General features: G+C 36.9%; 1 protein-coding gene across 3 annotated transcripts in view; it reads left to right on the top strand.

Moving 5' to 3' along the window:
* The window catches only part of tanc1b (tetratricopeptide repeat, ankyrin repeat and coiled-coil containing 1b), a 317,932-nt gene that overhangs the window by 115,326 nt on the left and 184,599 nt on the right, over positions 1-18,007 (top strand). For all 3 annotated transcript variants that reach the window (XR_012385665.1, XM_068223687.2, XM_021479050.3), the window contains exon 3: positions 8,364-8,549. Coding sequence is in view for 2 of the 3 variants with exons in the window: in XM_068223687.2 (XP_068079788.2) it covers positions 8,364-8,549 (186 nt within the window). In the remaining variant the exon portion in view is untranslated. The remainder of the gene's footprint in view (positions 1-8,363; positions 8,550-18,007) is intronic.

The raw sequence follows: 18,007 nt of genomic DNA, 5'->3' as shown, positions 1-18,007 counted from the left end.
GATAAAAGTGTCTGCTAAATTACTAAATGTAAATGTATATGTCTTATCCAGCATTTGGATGAGGTTTTTAATTCCCTCTTTGGTCACTGTGTTAAAAGGCACTGTGTTTTTAGCAAGGTTGGTAGTTAGTTGCACGGCAGCTAGCTCTCTGCAACTCTCACATGGTCGCCCACTGAAGCTAAGCAGGGCTGCGCCCGGTCAGTTCCTGGATGGGAGACCACATGTGAAAGCTAGGTTGCTGCCGGAAGTGGTGTTAGTGAGGCCAGCAGGGGGCGCCCAACCTGCGGTCTGTATAGGTCCTAATGCCCCAGTATAGTGACGGGGACACTATACTGCTCAGTGAGCGCCGTCTTTCGGATGAAACGTTAAACCGAGTCCTGACTTTGTGGTCGTTAAAAATCCCAGGATGTCCTTCGAAAAGAGTAGGGGTTTAACCCCGGCATCCTGCCCAAATCTGCCCACTGGCCTCTGTCTATCATGGCCTTCTAACCATCCCCATATTCAATTGGCTGCATCACTCTGTCTCCTCTCCACCAATCAGCTGGTGTGTGGTGTGCGGTCTGGCGCAAAATGGCTGCCGTCGCGTCATCCAGGTGGATGCTGCATACTGGTGGTGGATGAGGAGATTCCCCCCATTGTGTAAAGCGCTTTGAGTGCCCAGAAAAGTGCTACATAAATGTAAGGAATTATTATTATTATTATTGTTATTACTAGTGCCTTCGTGATGCTTTTTCATACGGTGTAGCCGCTGCAAACACCTCTGAAATTGTACACTGTTGTTGCTTGCTACTTGATTGAGTGTCACTTGCAATACTTTAAGTTGACTTTTTAGCAAGACGCTCCTCGTATAGCTGTCTGTGGGGCTTTTATAGGTGCTGGTTGTTGTATTTCCTCATGCTGTAGCAACAATTCTGTGACAGCTCTTACAAATGACCGGTTTTTGTTTAGTGTCTGTGACACCAAAATATTCCCATATTACTGACATGCTGTTTTTCTTTATTAATTAATCTATTAATGCTTCTGAAGTGATGGGTGGCATCATATCATGTCCATGTTTTCCTGTTTGTTTTATTATGGTGGCTTATTAATTTGTTTATTTAAATTAAGGCTTAACTAGGGTAGTTAGTTTGTTCTGTAGACAATCGAAAACAAATATTGCTTAAGGGGGCTAATAATATTGACCTAAAAATGGTTTATAAAAATTAAAAACTGCTTTTATCCTAGCTGAAATAAAACAAATAAGACTTTCTCCAGAGTAAAAAATATTATCAGACATACTGTGAAACTTTCCTGAATCTGTTAAACATCATTTGGGAAATATTTGAGAAAGAAGTAAAGAAATCACAGGAGGGCGAATAATTCTGACTTCATCTGCAAGTGGGTGTTTTTGGCCAGAATAAAGCTCACCTCACACATTTTACTTCGGCTGTGACCTCTTGGATATGTTCAGGGGTCAGCTTGACCAGGCGCTGGTGATCTCAGTGGCAGTTAAAAGAGAGCAAAGGTGCGACTTCCTCTCTGACTTCCTGTTTGCCGGCCATTTCAGACACAAGACGTCTTTGTTTAGCTCCTCATCAGCGGGAGGAAGCCAGGAAGACACTGTTCACATTCAGAATAATGTACTGTCATTGTTCAGAGAGGGATTCTACAGTAAATAGTATGCATACTTCGTAGTTCCCAGATGACCTATTACATTTGAGGGATTATAACAAAGCGCACTGTGTATATACAGTTGAAGTCAGAATTATTAGCAATCCTGAATGCTTTTCTGTTTACTGAAAATAATTTCTTTTAAACATAATAGTTTTAATAACTCATTTTTTAGTAACTGATTTATTTTATCTTTGCCATGATGACAGTAAATAATATTTGACTGGATATTCTTCAAGACACTTCAGCTTAAAGTGACATTTAAAGGCTTAACTAAGTTAATTAGGCAAGTCATTGTATAACACAAGGCTCGAAACTAACCTTTTTCCTTGGTAGCACCGGTGCTCCTAACTTAAAAAATTTAGGAGCATCCACCAATTATAAGCACCATAAGTGTGAACAAACAGGTTTATTGCATTTAAAAAATCAACAGTAATCCAACTATCAAGCAAAAAAATACATATATGGAAGCTTGAGGAAAATATGTCTCGAGGAAAACCTGTTATCACAAGAAAATAAATTTTTATAACAAAACTGAGTGACTAAAGGTACACGGAGCGCTCACCGGCCCTGCACGCACTGCTTGACATGAATGAATCTGTTAATGATATACCTGTGCTGTTCTCACGGATGCTGTCTGATATTGCACTGATGTTTTTGACATGTACTGTACCTTATTATATGCATACGTCATGTTAATAGCAATACCGGTCTTTTTATGAGCAGATGGTGTACGTGGTGTTAAATTTAACATATATCTGCCACTTGTATGGCGGACAGCATCTAGCGATTATATGAAGGATTAAACAGAAGCTCTCGTGCTAGATGTGGCAAACAGTTACCTGAAAATTCCACCCACAGACTTTTCATAGCGGACTTAAAGCCAATGGAAGTCTTTTATCCACTCTTCAAAAAGTGTAGATGGTGGATTAACATTCAGCACATGATCACTAGTAAGATGTGTCATTATTTGTAACTTTAGATGCCATGGTTTCTAAACCATAGGTTATCTTCATTCTCATCTTCAGCATTTTACAATTTTTCACGGTAGCAGCTCTCTCTGTCATCCCAAGCCAGAAGGCATTGACTGAGTGATTGACAGCTGATTTTTCAGTGCTAGAGCAGTGGTGGGCCAATAAGAAGAGCGCGAAGGCGGGGCAAGCATTACGGACTTGGCTTTGTTTACTGCAGCAAGATGACATGACAACTGTTTTAAACCATTCCTGAGCGCTGCGTTTTGCGTTTTAAGTGCAGAGAAGTATTCTGCGTGAATGTCTCCCAAATCAAGTGGTGAACGTTTTGCAGTAAAAACTGGAACTATTTTGAGGTCGCATAGATAAAATTTCGGGCGCAAATGCGACCAATACGGTCGCAAATTCGAGCCCTGTAAGAGTGGTTTGTTCTGTAAATGATCCAAAACAAATAATGCTTAAGGGGGCTAATAATATTGACCTTAAAATGGCTTTAAAAAAAATAAAAACTGCTTTTATTCTAGCCGAAATAAAACAATTAAGACTTTCTCCAGAAGAAAGAATATTATAGGAAATGCTGTGAAAAAAATCCTGAATCTAGTAAACATCACTTAGGAAATATTTGAGAAAGAAAACAGTTTATATAGATGATGACTGGCAAGGGGCTTTGAGGTGTATTAGACCCAGTTTTATTTGTAATCGACTTAAAGAGACTCAACATAAGATTTTACATAGGCTGCATATAACAGCAGTTTTATTAAATAAAATGGATCCCTCTATACCAGCTCTTTGTGTTAAGTGTCATAGAGAGCCTGGGAATTCCTTTCATTGCCTCTGGAAGTGCAAACTCATTTAAAGACTCTGGAACTTTGTTGCGTATGAAATTAACAAAAATTTTAAGATCAAAATTGATATTGAGATATTTTCCTGCAGGTTTGAAGCAGACTAAACTAAACCGTCTGAGGCCAGTTTTACTTAATAAAAATTCCCTCGATTAAATAGTTGAGTTTTTAGTGGTTTCTTGAAGACAGCAAGTGACTCTGCCGTTCTGATGCAGTTAGGGAGTTCATTCCACCAACTGGGCAGATTAAACGCGAGCGATCGGGAAAGTGATTTCTTCCCTCTTTGGGATGGAACCACGAGGCGACGTTCATTCACAGAACGCAAGTTTCTGGAGGGCACATAAATCTGCAGAAGTGAGAGCAGGTAAGAAGCAGCAAAGCCAGATGTCGCTTTGTAAGCAAACATCAGAGCTTTGAATTTGATGCGAGCAGCAACTGGCAGCCAGTGCAAACGGATGAGCAGCGGAGTGACGTGCTCTTTTAGGTTCATTAAAGGGTCACGAAACACCAAAACACATTTTTTGAGCTGTTGACAGTGGTATATGTGTCCCACACTGCTAAAAACACTATTAGGACACCTATATTTCACTAAAAAGTGTAAATTGGTTGTTTTTGCGTTATTTCAAGCAAATTCGTACTTCCTGTTTGAAACGAATTTTTGAAGCTGCGTCACGGTCATGACATAATAGCGTGTATTCCAGTGTGCAGACTGGGCGTCTGTGCCAGAGTGAGTCTTATTACGTCTTACAGTGTGTTGCATTAATGCATGAGTAAGGCTTGGTTCAAACCAATCAGCGCGCTCTATTGAGCAACTTCATTAATATTCATTACTGTGTTTACACGACATAGACGCCACGTTGTGTTGGCAAAACAAGCGTGAAGTGTTGCTTTTATAGTTTGCTGCCGTTAAGTTTCGTTTTCTTTTTCTCTCTGTGAGAGCTCAGACTCACGTGTGGATTAACAGTGTACGCGACGCTCGACAACAATAACTTACGTGTCTAAGGAGGATTATTGTTTACCTGAGAGCTGTTCTCATCTGCAAACGCTGAGATCTGGATTCGCTTGTAGTCTCCTCTTAATAAAGACGCGGCTCTAGTTGCTGGTGATTGTCCTGTCTCTACAGATTTGGTATGTGAGCGACCAGTGCTCTTTGTTTATTCAGTTTGTTCGTATCGAACTAAGTTAACTATTGCACTGTAACATGTTAGGACCACAACCAAACTTTAACCTCGTGTAGGGTTTTTAACCGCATTTTGTGACCGGAATAACACACGCGGCTTTCTGACACTACCTGCCGTGTGCATCTAAGTTTCCGGAAAATGCTGTCGTTTTTTTTTTCTCTCATTCGCTGTGCGGTATCAAACACTGCATGAAAATACACGCTTAGAGCAGTTCCTCGAATCAAATATCTCGTTTGTCGCGAGGGACATGAATGAATTCCCTGAATGAAAGAGCCAAACTGCAGTTAAAGTCCACCATTTAATAATTTGGCAAATAATTCGACTACAGATTTGACAGAGTTAAAAGCAGGTTTGACAGAGTTAGCTGGAAGCCCGGCTAGTAGAGAGTTACAATAGTCCAGTCTGAAGAGAACAAGAGCTTGAACAAGGAGTTGAGCTGCATGTTCAGATAGGAAGGGTTGGATCTTTCTGATGTTTTAGAGTGCGAATCTGCAAGATCGAGCAGTTCTGGTCAGTTTAGTTGGTCATCAATCGTTACTCCAAGACTCCAATCGTTACAAATATGAAGCATTATGTTGAGCAAGTCCGTGAATGAAGAAAGAACATCTTTTTATTGTTAACAGAGTTCTTATTCATTTTTGCTGTAAAAATGACAATAAAGAGGGAATTATAATTGTATTATATTTATATGACGGTTATATTTTTTAATATGTAATATTATTGAAGGAAGACAACTGGAGAGCCATGTGATTTTGGTCAAAGAGCCACGTGATTTTGGTCAAAGAGCCACATGTGGCTCGAGTGCCATAGGTTCCCTACCACTGGTTTACATGGTGGACTCTTAATCATAGTAATGTCTTAATCTCATTGAAATCAGATTATTGGTGTCCATATAAATGTACTCAGTGTGTCAAATATAGCAATAGTTGGGTTTGTCCACATTTGACCCAACATTTGATCATAAGAACCCAGCATTTTAAGTGTTCAGTGTAATGTGCATTAGGATTTTTTTATGCATAATTCTGTGCAAAGTGCAGAATTGTATTTAAAAGATTGAATTAATTATACCTATAACACATATAATTACATTTCATAACCTTTAAAACATTTATAGCAAATATATTTATTAATGAATTCATTCGTTTTCTTTTCGGCGTAGTCCCTTTATTCATCAGGAATAGCCACAGGGGAATGAACCGACAACTTATCCAGCATATGTTTTCCTCAGCAGATGCCCTTCCAGCCCCAACCCAACCCTTTTAAAAACACCCATGCACACTCTTTCACACACATACACTACAGACAATTTAGCTTATTCAATTCCCACTAAAGCGCTTGTGTTTGGACTGTGGAGGAAACCGGAGCACCCGGAGGAAACTCATGCCAACACGGGGAGAACATGCAAACTCCACACAGAAATGCCAACAGATCCAAACCAAAACCGGGGCTCAAACCAGCGACCTTCTTGCTGTGAGGTGATCGTGCTACCCCCTGCATCCCCGTGATGCCCCAAATTCATATTTATTAAAAATAAAAAATGGATGCTGTTGAGGTCATGTGACAGCAACTGAATATTTTTTGGATGCAAAAATACTGTAATATAATAGTAATAATACATTAGCAATGTAAAAATCCCTAATAAGTAGCGTTTAATTCTGAAGAGTGCAAATAGATGCGAAACACACACATCCACACACACATTCACACACACACTCATACATTACAGACAATTTAGCCTACCCAATTCACCTGTACCACATGTCTTTGGACTGTGGGGGAAACCGGAACACCCGGAAGAAACCCACTCGAAGGCAGGGAGAACATGCAAACTCCACACAGAAGCGCCAACTGAGCCGAGGTTCGACCCAGCGACCTTCTTGTTGTGAGGCGACAGCACTACCTACTGCGCCACTGCCTCGCCCAATCACAGATCATCACATTTAAAATCACTTCTTTAATGCATTTCTGAACATTTAGCGAAAGAAAATAATTATACAGAAACAATGGGTTGTAGGAATGAATGTAATGTGTTGTGTGTGAAGCGTGTCATGATAATACCCTGGAGCCGTGTTCTCCTGTGTTATTATTGAGCTCTACTAATTAGTTTCTGTTCCTCTGAAGGTTTACAGTGAAAACCATTTCTGTTTTATTTGCCAGGTTTTAATCTAAAGTGAATCTCAGTGGCTCTGTTTGTTTTTATTGAGACGACTGAATGTTTTTATGAACTGCATTTATGAATCTCCGTCATCCTCATTACTGAAAGTATCAGTCAAGTCATTAGTAAAAGTGTTTCACTGGAGCTGTTAGGCTGATCATTTCATGTGTTTCACCTTCTCTTTCAAGAGTTCACACTTGGCTGATGATTGATGATAAAGCTAGTTTGGCGTGCTGTCCCGGGAGAGAGCCCTGAGCTTATAAAATCCTCGAGCCCTGGGCTCCCTCCCGTTGCAAGGCGAGAGGGGAGTTTGAGCTCAGGTAGATCTCGATGACTCTCCCTCTTGCTTGTTGTAGCTAAGTGTCAGATATGGATGCTGAAAGGTGTACTCGGGGTTTAGCTAATGTATTTGGATTAATTGTTTAGAGTGCTTGTTTTTGAACCGTGGGAGGAAACCGGAGGACCCGGGGAAAACCCACGCGACCACGGGGAGAACGAGCAAACTCCGCACAGAAATGCCGTCTGGTTTGGCAAGGAATTAAACCAGGGGCATTCTTGCTGTGAGGCAACAGCGCTAATCGCTGGCCACCGTGACGCCCGTTTGAAAGGAGGGAAAGTAGGGTTGTGTGGGGGGGTTTCTTCAAGACGAAGATATTGAGATGAGAAAAGTCTGGTTATTTATAGTGAGTTAAGGATCGTCTGATAGGATAATCAGTCATTAGCTAAAGTTGGAACAGCTGTGAACAATCATAAGCAGGTGATCCTCTCGAAATTTGTTTATAAATAAACTTCACTTAAAGAATCACTTATGATCTTACTGCAGTTGGGAAATATTTACTTTATTTCAGGGATGCACCGATCCCAATACTTGGATCAGATATCGGTTCGATACCGCATGTTTTTGCTGGATCCGGTATCGGTCAGCTACCTTAGTACCGATCCAAATCCGCTCTTGCGTGCGCGCTAAATTCGCTGTAATTTATAAGCTAACAAAAGCCAAGAAGGTAGCCTATTATAAGGCACTAGAAAGTTGTCATGTAGGCCTACTCTCAAATGCTCTGAAGCCATTCTACAGTTCAATGTGAAGCACAGATGAAAATTCAAGTGCTTAAATTCATGTTCAGTTCAGCGCTTCCCGCCACTGCGAATGTCATTCATTCTCCATTCAAGCTGCATGTCGCGTTCATGACGACTCGAAAAACTCTCCAAAGCTAATTGTACCTATTAGTTTAAGTAATCAGTGGAGAAATGCATTTAGTTTTGCATTAAATGTGTTCATTTTGACCTGCAACAAGATGTTGATTGCTTTTTCTAAATCATGTTGCGCTGTGTCTGTTAGATCAGAAGATCACAACGTACTACTGATTAGTGCTGAATTAGGGCTGCTTAATATTATAAAAAACGAACATTGCGATGTTTTATATTTCTCTGATACTAATTTCAATATCAAGTACACGTTCACCAGATGAAATCAATGCCTCTATTTGGACGAATTCATAATTTTACATTTATTTGGGTGGTTAGGAAATGCTAATTGATTTGTTTTTCCTCTGTGTGTGATCAGGGGAGCCGTTGGTGCTCAGTGGCCAGTGGAGGTGTGCTGGCGGTGGCATGCCGGATCCGTATCCGTCTGCAGATGAAGGCCTCAGACTGGGTTTTTCTAAAGGAGTCTCTATGTCTCTGCCATCGTCTCCTCTGCTGCCCCGACACACATACGTGATGGCAGCTCGACCCTGCAAGAAGTCTCCAGGTGGGATGTTTTATTAGTTTAAAACAGCATGTCGGGACATCAGCAGCTTTTTAGCCGAGTTGCAGTGGCTTCACTGGTGTTTCAGTTTTGCCAGTGGTGCAAAAACCATATCTATCATATCTATCTATCTATCTATCTATCTATCTATCTATCTATCTATCTATCTATCTGTCTGTCTGTCTGTCTGTCTGTCTGTCTGTCTGTCTGTCTGTCTGTCTGTCTGTCTGTCTGTCTGTCTGTCTGTCTGTCTGTCTGTCTGTCTGTCTGTCTGTCTGTCCATCCATCTATCCATCCGTCCATCCGTCCATCCATCCATCCTATTATCGTTCATTCTATCTATTGTTCTATAGTTCTGTCCTGATTCTATCTATCATTCTATCAATGTTCTATGCTGTATGTATTCTATCGTTCTATCTATCATTCTGTCTATATCTTTCTATCTTTCTATATTTCTATTTATCATTCTGTCATTCTATCTATCGTTATATTGTTGCATTTTTTGTTCTGTCCATCATTCAAATAATTCAAATTAAATTCAAAAACAAACTCACAATTTGAATTGTTTGAAATATGATGATTATTATTTTTTTAATGAAAATTAAAGGGAAAAATTAAAGGGAAAATAAAATTGTTAGTGCTTTAATACATCTTTAAGTCAGTGCATTGGCTTGTTATTAAAGACTTAAACGCAATTTTTATTTACATGCATATACATCTTGTGTTATTGCATAAAATAAAAACTAAAAAATAAAGTTACAAGTTACAAATAGTTCAAATAAAATTTAAATACAAGTTTATAATTTGAATAATTATTTGAAATATAATGATTATTTTTTTGTTATTGTGTTTTAATGTAATTATTGTGTTATTGCATATTATTATTATTATTATTAATTGATATTATTAATTAATATTATTAATCTATTATTAGTAATAATAATACTTATTATTATTATTATTATTATTATTATTCCTATTATCAAATATAAAATTATTTAAATGAAATTAAAATACAAGTTTATCCTTTGAATTATTTTAAGTATGGTTGATATTTTTATATGATAATAAAAATTGGAGGAAAAATAATATTGTCCATGTTTGAATACATCTTTAAGATGTATTCAGATTTAATTAATAATTTAATGCAATTAAGTCAAGAGATTTAGAAAAATAGTTTCTATATATTGTATTGATTATTTATATGCACATTTGTTTAGCTTTATTTTCATATAGATTGATATCATATAGTCTGGGTGTAAAAGCATGCATGTGTCGGTTCATTTGCTGATTGATTTAGCGAGTGTACGTGCAAACACACGCTGCAGTAGCTGTGTTTTCCTCAAGTCTGTGTTCAGGACAAGGCTATGAGCAGCTGAGATCTTCAAAGGCCTTCGCTGCTTGTATCTGGACTTAAGCTTTGTTTTCTGAGGAATTCACACAGAGGATTGAAGTCCTATCAGTGGTCACTTCAGCATCTGGCCCTCATGTGTGTTGATTCTGCACCTCTGAATAAAAGCCAGCAGATGCTTTGAAGGCGACACGCTCACACACTTTTGCCCTTTGCACATTTCAATAGTCTGACAATTAAGGAAAGATAAACGCCCAAATGAGATCCCGCTGGAGAAGCAGATCCTCTGGGAGAGATTTGTTAGACGCCAGAAACACGTTAGATTCAGTGTTTGTTTAGACTACTAGTAATCTGGAAAATGCTGCATGAGAGACTGTTGCATTTAGTTTTTTAAAATCAGTTGCATGAGTGAAGGAAGGAGTGAACAAAAATTGTATAAAATCTATTAACAGTCTAACAACCATTAAGGGTTAGGAAGATACATACATTTTTATTAATTTAATTAAATCTTAATTGAATTTTTATTTAATTTGTTTTAAATCAATCAATTATATGCATGGATGAATCATGTTTTAAAAGTAATAATCGTAAATAAAAAGTAAATAAATGAATAATTAAACAAACATTTAAGTTCAGGAAGATTTTTATTTTATTTATTTTTATCAAATTTAAATTGACATTTTTTTTAATCAGTTGTATGCATGGATGAATCATGTTTTATTATTAATTAAATTAAATTAAATTTTGTATCTAATTTTAAAATTAATTTATTATATAATATATATTATTTTTTGTTTTATGTTGTTAAGTATTTAACTTAATTTTAGTTTATTTTAAATTTAGTTTTAATGTTATTATTATTTTTAGTTTTTTTATTCAGTTTAATTTAATATAATTTTAATGTATTTTGAATCAATTGTATGTATGGATTAATTATTTTTCAAAAGTAAAAAAAAATCTAACATTTAAGGTCAGAAAGATTTTATTCTGTTTTTATTATTATTAATATTATTATTATTTTATATTTGATTGTTTTTTGTTATGTTTTTTTCTTTTATTTTAATCTATTTAATTTATGTTTAAAGTAAATTTTAATTGTATGTTAATTAAAGAATTTAAATCAATTGAATGCATGGATAAATCATGTTTTATTTTTTAATTTAGTTTAATTATTTTTTTTATTAATTTATTATATTTTATATTACTTTTATGGTTTTATGTTGTTTATTATTAAATCAAATTTTAATTTAATTTATTTTTGTTTATTTTTAATTAAATTATTGTTTTTAAACATTTTTAATTTTTATTTTAATTGTAATTTTATTTTAAATCCATTTGATTCAATTTATCTTTAATTGGTTTTCAATCAATTTGCTACTTTCCAATTGCAACCATGTTTATATTCATTCAGGTCTATCAGTTGAAGCAGAGGATTTTCTGGGACAACTCACTCAGAGAGGAATTAAAAAATAAGCAGAATGAGCTTCAGATGACTGTACTGTGACTCCCATGTTTAGACAGTGGAAGTAATAACACGGCTAATGTGAGAGTTATTGTCTTAAACCCTGGATGATAATGACCCAATGGACTTTAGTCAGTCCTGCCAAAGGGAATTTCTGAGCTCAGATGTTGTCATTAAGAGTTTCATGATGAGTTGGTGGACAGAAGATTCCTTGTGCATTTGCTGAGATGGGTTTTTTCTTTTTATGAAACACTTTGAAATGAAACGCATTTTATTAAACGTGACTATTATGTGTTCTGGCCATATGAGCTTGGTTATATACTGTATTATTAATGTTTTTATGCATTGAGCCACATTAAGCGTTTTTCTACATGAGGAAAATTGGATCTATTGGCTAGTTGATGAATTGCAATTTCCGTTTGCCGCTTAGTATTACCCTGATTTCTTTTTTCAATATAATAAAAAATTTTATAAGTTTATTTTAAAATTTAATTTAATTTAATATTTTTAGATTTAATTTAATTTGTTGTAGTTTATTTGTAATTTTATTTAATTATTTTATTTTTATTTAATTATTTTATTTAATTTTATATTTAGTTAAATTTTACTATTATATTTAATTTTTAAATGTTTATTATTTTTCAAATAATAATTGTTAATTATTGTTAATTATTTTATTTATTACTATATTTGATTATTTCATTTTTTTATTTGCTTTTTATTTTATTTTAAATTTAATTTAATAAGTTTATTTTTATTATTTATTTTATATGATTTTTAAAGTATTTTATTATTTTATTAAATTTTTAAATTGTTATTTATTTTTGAATTTAATTTGTTTTATTTTTTATTAAATTAATTTATTAATTAATTAAAAAATAATTAATTTAGATTTTTTTTTATTTGATTTAATTTTATATTTAATTAAATTAAATTTGTCAAGCAAGTCAACATTTAAAATAAAAGAAAAAAATTACTCAGCTGACTTGATGTGCATTTCAAAATAAATTTCTGTATGGTTACAAAACATAACTAATACACAATAGACCTTTGTATATTAGGCTTATAAAAATTAACTGAACAGTGATTATGTAGCCGATGTAAAATACTCATTCAACAAAATTTAATAAGTATACTCCACTCATGCAAAGGATGAGTATATAAATTACATTGATCATCTAACATTTAAAACTAGATTGAACAAAAAACTACACATCTCCCTGTTGCATATATAAGGTAAACTGAACTATGAACTAAGATCACAGGTTTCAAACTCAGTTTAGCTTTAACCCTAGTTAAACCTACAGGTAATTGTATTGAAGCAGGGTTGGAACTAAACTGTGCAGGACTGGCTGTGGATCTCCAGGAACATAGTTTGACACCCCAGCTGTAGATCCTGATTTCAGCACGCTGCTCATTTCCTCATAGCAGAAATTATAAGCCTGAACTGTGGCGGCTGCTTTTTAAGATAAACCTCTGTTTCTGCAAACATCCCAGTTATTGATCCTGTTAAAGCCCTATCGCATGAGGCCAGAGCGTATTTTGGGCTGCTCTCTTTCATCACAACATGCGTTTCTTCTTGCTTCGCTCCTCACTGACCTCTACTGGAGCGTTTGGGTTTCCACTGGTCTGAGGTCAGCTGGAGTTCTCCTGCTTCAGTACATGTTGAGATTGTTGCAAGGCTATTTTAGGCAACAAAAACTAAGACTAAAATGATTGGTCAAACATTTGTTTTACTGAAGTGCTGGGCAAAGATTAATTCACGATTAATTAACTACTAGCAAAAACTACTTCAAACTCACCTCAAAACTACAGTTGAGCACTGTAAAAAATTGACCTTAAATTCACAGTAAATTACTGGCTAATAATTGCATTACTTTCACAGTAAAATACTGTATGTGAATTTACAGTAAATAATCGTGAGGTAGTTCACAGTAATGTTTCCCAGAGATGGGTTACGGCTGGAAAACGTGCTGGATAAGTTGGCGGTTCATTCCACTGTGGAGACCCCGGATTGATTAAAGGGATTAAGCTGACAAGAAGAAGAAGAAGAAAATGAATGAGTTCACAGTAATTTACTGTGATTTTTGTTGCATTAAATTATTGTGAAATTACAGCTGTATAGTGTAACCTCACAGTAGATAGTAAAGTCCATGACTGTGATATCACAGTATTATCTTGTAGAAATAACTATGGCTAGGCTAAATTGTCTGTAATGTATGAGTGTATGAGGGTGACAGGCCAGCAGGAATGTGTAAAAAAAGTAGTTATCACATGGACATGTCTAAAATGGCTTGCTCCAAAGAGCCGACCCCGCAACCATACGGGACTAAGGGTGCGTTCACATCTGTAGTTCGCTTCATTTGGTCTGGACCAAGGGTAATAAATGATACATTGTTGCATTTTCTGCCGTCTTTGGGTCGTTCACTCCACACTGCTGGCTTTGGTCCGAACCAGTTGAAACGAACCAAAATGCAGTCATCTGACAAAATCCACGTCTCTCATTGGCCAGATGTTGTTGAACATATTTCCTAAACTGCTTATTGATTGGTCAGAATTCACAAGCGGGAAAATGCCAATAAACTCCCGCAAGTAAACAAAACCGGCAGACACAAAATGTTGTTTTTACTCTGGAGGGACGACTGCGCTAACTGATTGTATTCCTGCTTTAGACCAACTATACATTACGAAAATGAAGCACGGCCGCGGCTGGAAAACAGTGTTTAATGCATCACTCGTCACTTCAGGAGGAGGCGTGAATTAATCTAGCTAAACTGCGACATGCTCATCTTGCGGAAATATTACCAACGATCCATCAGGTAATGTTTTCCCCTCTCTCTCTCTGTTAGTAAAGCGCTGTCAACAAATATTTTTCCTCCATATCCCATAATGCACATCGCATCGGCCTACGGCAACTGGATTAGTCCAAAAGGCGCAGTACTTTTTGCGGTTGGACCTGTTTTAGTACGAATCATATTCTCACCACAAATGAATCGCTCCAGGGTTCGATTGAAAGTGTACCAAGACCACCTCTTCAAGCAGGTCTCGGTATGCTTATTTGGATTGCTGCATTCTCACCTGCCCAAACAAATCGTACCAAAAGGGGAAACAAACTCTTGTGCGATTCAATCGAACTAAATAAGGCAGGTGTGAAAGCACCCTAAGGCCAAAGAAGAAGAAGATCTTGTAGAATTAACTATATTTTACTGTAAAATTACAATAAAGTGTTAAATCACTGTGAAATTACTGTAAAGTTACATTTATATCCTGGATTACTGTGATTTAAAGGTGCAGTAGGTGATCTTCCACAATGCTAACAGCTTAGCATAAATCTCTGAATCACAGTCCCTCCCCTGCCGTCATACCTGCCAACATTTGCATCATAAAATCAGGGAAATTTTATCCGGGGGGTGCGCGCGAAGTGCGAAGTGAAGATTCTAGGAGTTTTCCAGAGGACAGAACGTTACAGGACATGGGCGGGATATGGGTCTGAAATACGTGACACTCCCGGGAAAAACGAGAGCCCCACCTCCTGAAACACGAGCATGCGCACCTTAAAGATGACAGCAGAAGAACCCTCTCTCATGTGTTAAAAGTGATTAGTGCTTGTCCGGCAGCAATTACACTCATTACTAAGCCAAACTGACATGCCAGTGTTTCCTCTAGGATTTTTTCCAGCTGTGGCGGCACGCATTTTTTACACAGATCTACCAACTATGGCATTATTTCTATGATAAATGTCGTGAGCGCAGTATTACAAGTCTATATCGAGCGTACGAGCATGCAAATCTCTTTGCTTGCGCGCCTAATTCCTCTGCTCGTGCATACAATGTCTTTCATGCCCCCTCAAATATATGCTGCTCAAGCGCAGATCTTCTTGTGCGCTCTCAAATAAACGTTCTGAAGTGCGATTTAGTGAGTTGATGTAACAAGTATGTCTCCAGCATTTATTAGATTTGCTGGGAATATTTATGAATGTCTCCAAAAGACCTACAGAGCGGCATTAATGTGACCTGAAGTAAAGTGAAGCGGCTATACGTCGTGTCTGCTGGCCTCACGCATCACGCACAATCAGTTAGTCAGTCAGTCAGTCAGCACGTAAACAATTCAATTCAATTGAGCTTTATTTGTATAGCGCTTTTACAATGTAGATTGTGTCAAAGCAGCTTCACATAAATGGTCATAGTAACTGGAACAGTGTGGTTCAGGTTTTAGTATTTAAGTTCAGTTCAGTTCAGTTTAGCTCAGTTCAGTGTGATTTAATCATTACTGAGAGTTCAAACACTGAAGAGCAAATTCATCGATGCGTAGCTCTACCAATCCTGAACCATGCGAGGCAGTGGCGACAGCGGAGAGGGAAAAAAAAACTTCACCTGATGGGAGTGAAGAAAAAAAACCTTGAGGGAACCAGACTCAGTTGGGCACGACCATTTTAATTTCTCCGCTGGCCAAAAGTCTTGTGCAGAACTTCATTCGCCGTGGTTTAGGCTGGAAGATGGCCTCAGCGAAGACTCGTCTGTCCCTGGAGCGTTGCTGGTATCAGACTCATGTTCTCCACTCCCCACGACCATCAGCGCAGCAGCAGCTCAGGATACGGCCTGGTCCCGGATATGGAATCCTTGGGATCATCACGTCGCCGGTCTTGGATCCAATCAGTGACTCCGCATAATCTGAGGACCTCGGGATGAGTATCCCCAGGTGAAAATAGAGAATAAAGAGAATAATTAGCGTAGCTGCTGTTCATAGTGTATATAAGCAAGATGCAGAAGCCTGTGTGGAACCCGCTAGGTGATGCATTGAGTGTATGCTTTACTAAACAGATAGGTCTTTAATCTAGTTGATGGACAGCAGTACTACGGTTACAGAAAAGTTTGCGCTGTTATAATTCACTTACCCTTTAATACATTTTGGTGCGATTATCACCTACTATTAAAAAAAGCTGAATGTTCTAAATTTAAAAGCTGTAATATAGCTGTGGCAGGATCAATTTTGGCGTGGCGCCCCACCATGGGAGAAAAAATGTAGCGGAAACCATGTCATGCTATTTCAGAGCTTATATTTAGATTAGCATGGTAAACAATATAGGAAGACTAGGCGGAATAGCGCTATTTACTTGTGTTTTGTTGTTAAACTAATTAAAATCCACATTATCGATGCTGTAAAAGGCCCTTATGAAACTGAAAATAGTCTTATCAATCTTTTACCGGACTATTTTAGTGGCTGAACAACACTTCTGTGAAGATATAACCCATTTGTAACAACAACATCCAATATTACATCAGCTAAAACAGTTTTAAAAACAGAAAATTACCTGTCTAAAAGAAATACTTCAACCTTCCTCCAGCGTGCAAAACTAACTCCAATATTGATTTAGGTTTTTAAAAGGTTTTGATTAAGCTTGTTTTTACCGATTGCATGCTCTCTCTCTCTCTCTCTCTCTCTCTCTCTCTTCCTCTCTCTCTCCCTCTCTCTCTCATATGAACGCATAGCCCGTCTATGCAAAATCGGCAGAGCTGCGTACAAACGGCTGCGCAGTTGTTCAAATCTGCATTTGCTGACAGACAGTTTGGGCTACTTATCGAGATGTCGCTCCGACTCTATTTACATTTTTATTGTTTTATGCCTTACCCAAAATATAAAAAATACATAAAAATAGATTTACTTTAATCAATACTATTGGAAACAAGCACACATTTTACACATTTATTTAACAATTTTTGACATCTGTGTAAACATTTCAGAAAAGGTGAAACCTCTCATCATTGAACCAAAAAATACTTTAAGGACATATTAATAAAAAGTCTTCTGACATCATACGTAACATACATATAAAAAGCAGTTCATCCAATTCATCAACAGTTGAAGTCAGAATTATTAGCCCCCCTGTTCATTTTTTCCAGAATTTCTGTTTAACAGAGAGATTTCTTCAACACATTTCCAATCATAATAGTTTTAATAACTCATTTACAATGACTGATTTATTTTATCTTTGCCATGATGACAGTAAATAATATTAGACTAGATATTTTTCAAGACACTTCTATACAGCTTAAAGTGACATTTAAAGGCTTAACTAGGTTAATTAGGTTAATTTGGTAGTATAGGGTAAGTAGGCAAGTTATTGTATAACAGTGGTTTGTTTTGTAGACTATCGAAACAAAGAGGTTGAGAGGGGCTAATAATATTGACCTTAAAATGGTGTTAAAAGATTAAAAGCTGCTTTAATTCTTGCCGAAATAAAACAAATAAGACTTTCTCCAGAAGAAGAAATATTATCAGACATACTGTGAAAATGTCCTTGCTTTCTTAAACATCATTTGGGAGATATTTAAAAAAGAAAAAAAAAATAAATCCAAAGGGGGGCTAATAATTCTGACTTTAACTGTATAACACGTGTTTGGACTGTGTGGGGGAAACCGGAGGACCCGAAGGAAACCCACGCCAACACGGGGAGAACATGCAAACTCCACATAGAAATGCCAACTGACCCAGCTGGGACTCGAACCAGCGACCTTCTTGGTGTGAGGTGACAGTGCTAACCAGTGCCGCCCTGTTACTAAATCTGCAAGTCAAATGTTTTGATTAATGTTCAGAAGGTTTTGTAGAACCAGAATCATCCGGCTGATCTGACGCTGAGTTGAAGCATTG

Source organism: Danio rerio, chromosome 9 (genome assembly GCF_049306965.1).
Source record: "Danio rerio strain Tuebingen ecotype United States chromosome 9, GRCz12tu, whole genome shotgun sequence".
Classification (NCBI taxonomy): Eukaryota; Metazoa; Chordata; class Actinopteri; order Cypriniformes; family Danionidae; genus Danio; species Danio rerio.
Note: the sequence above shows the minus strand (reverse complement) of the source record. Positions and strands in the feature narration are given on the sequence as shown.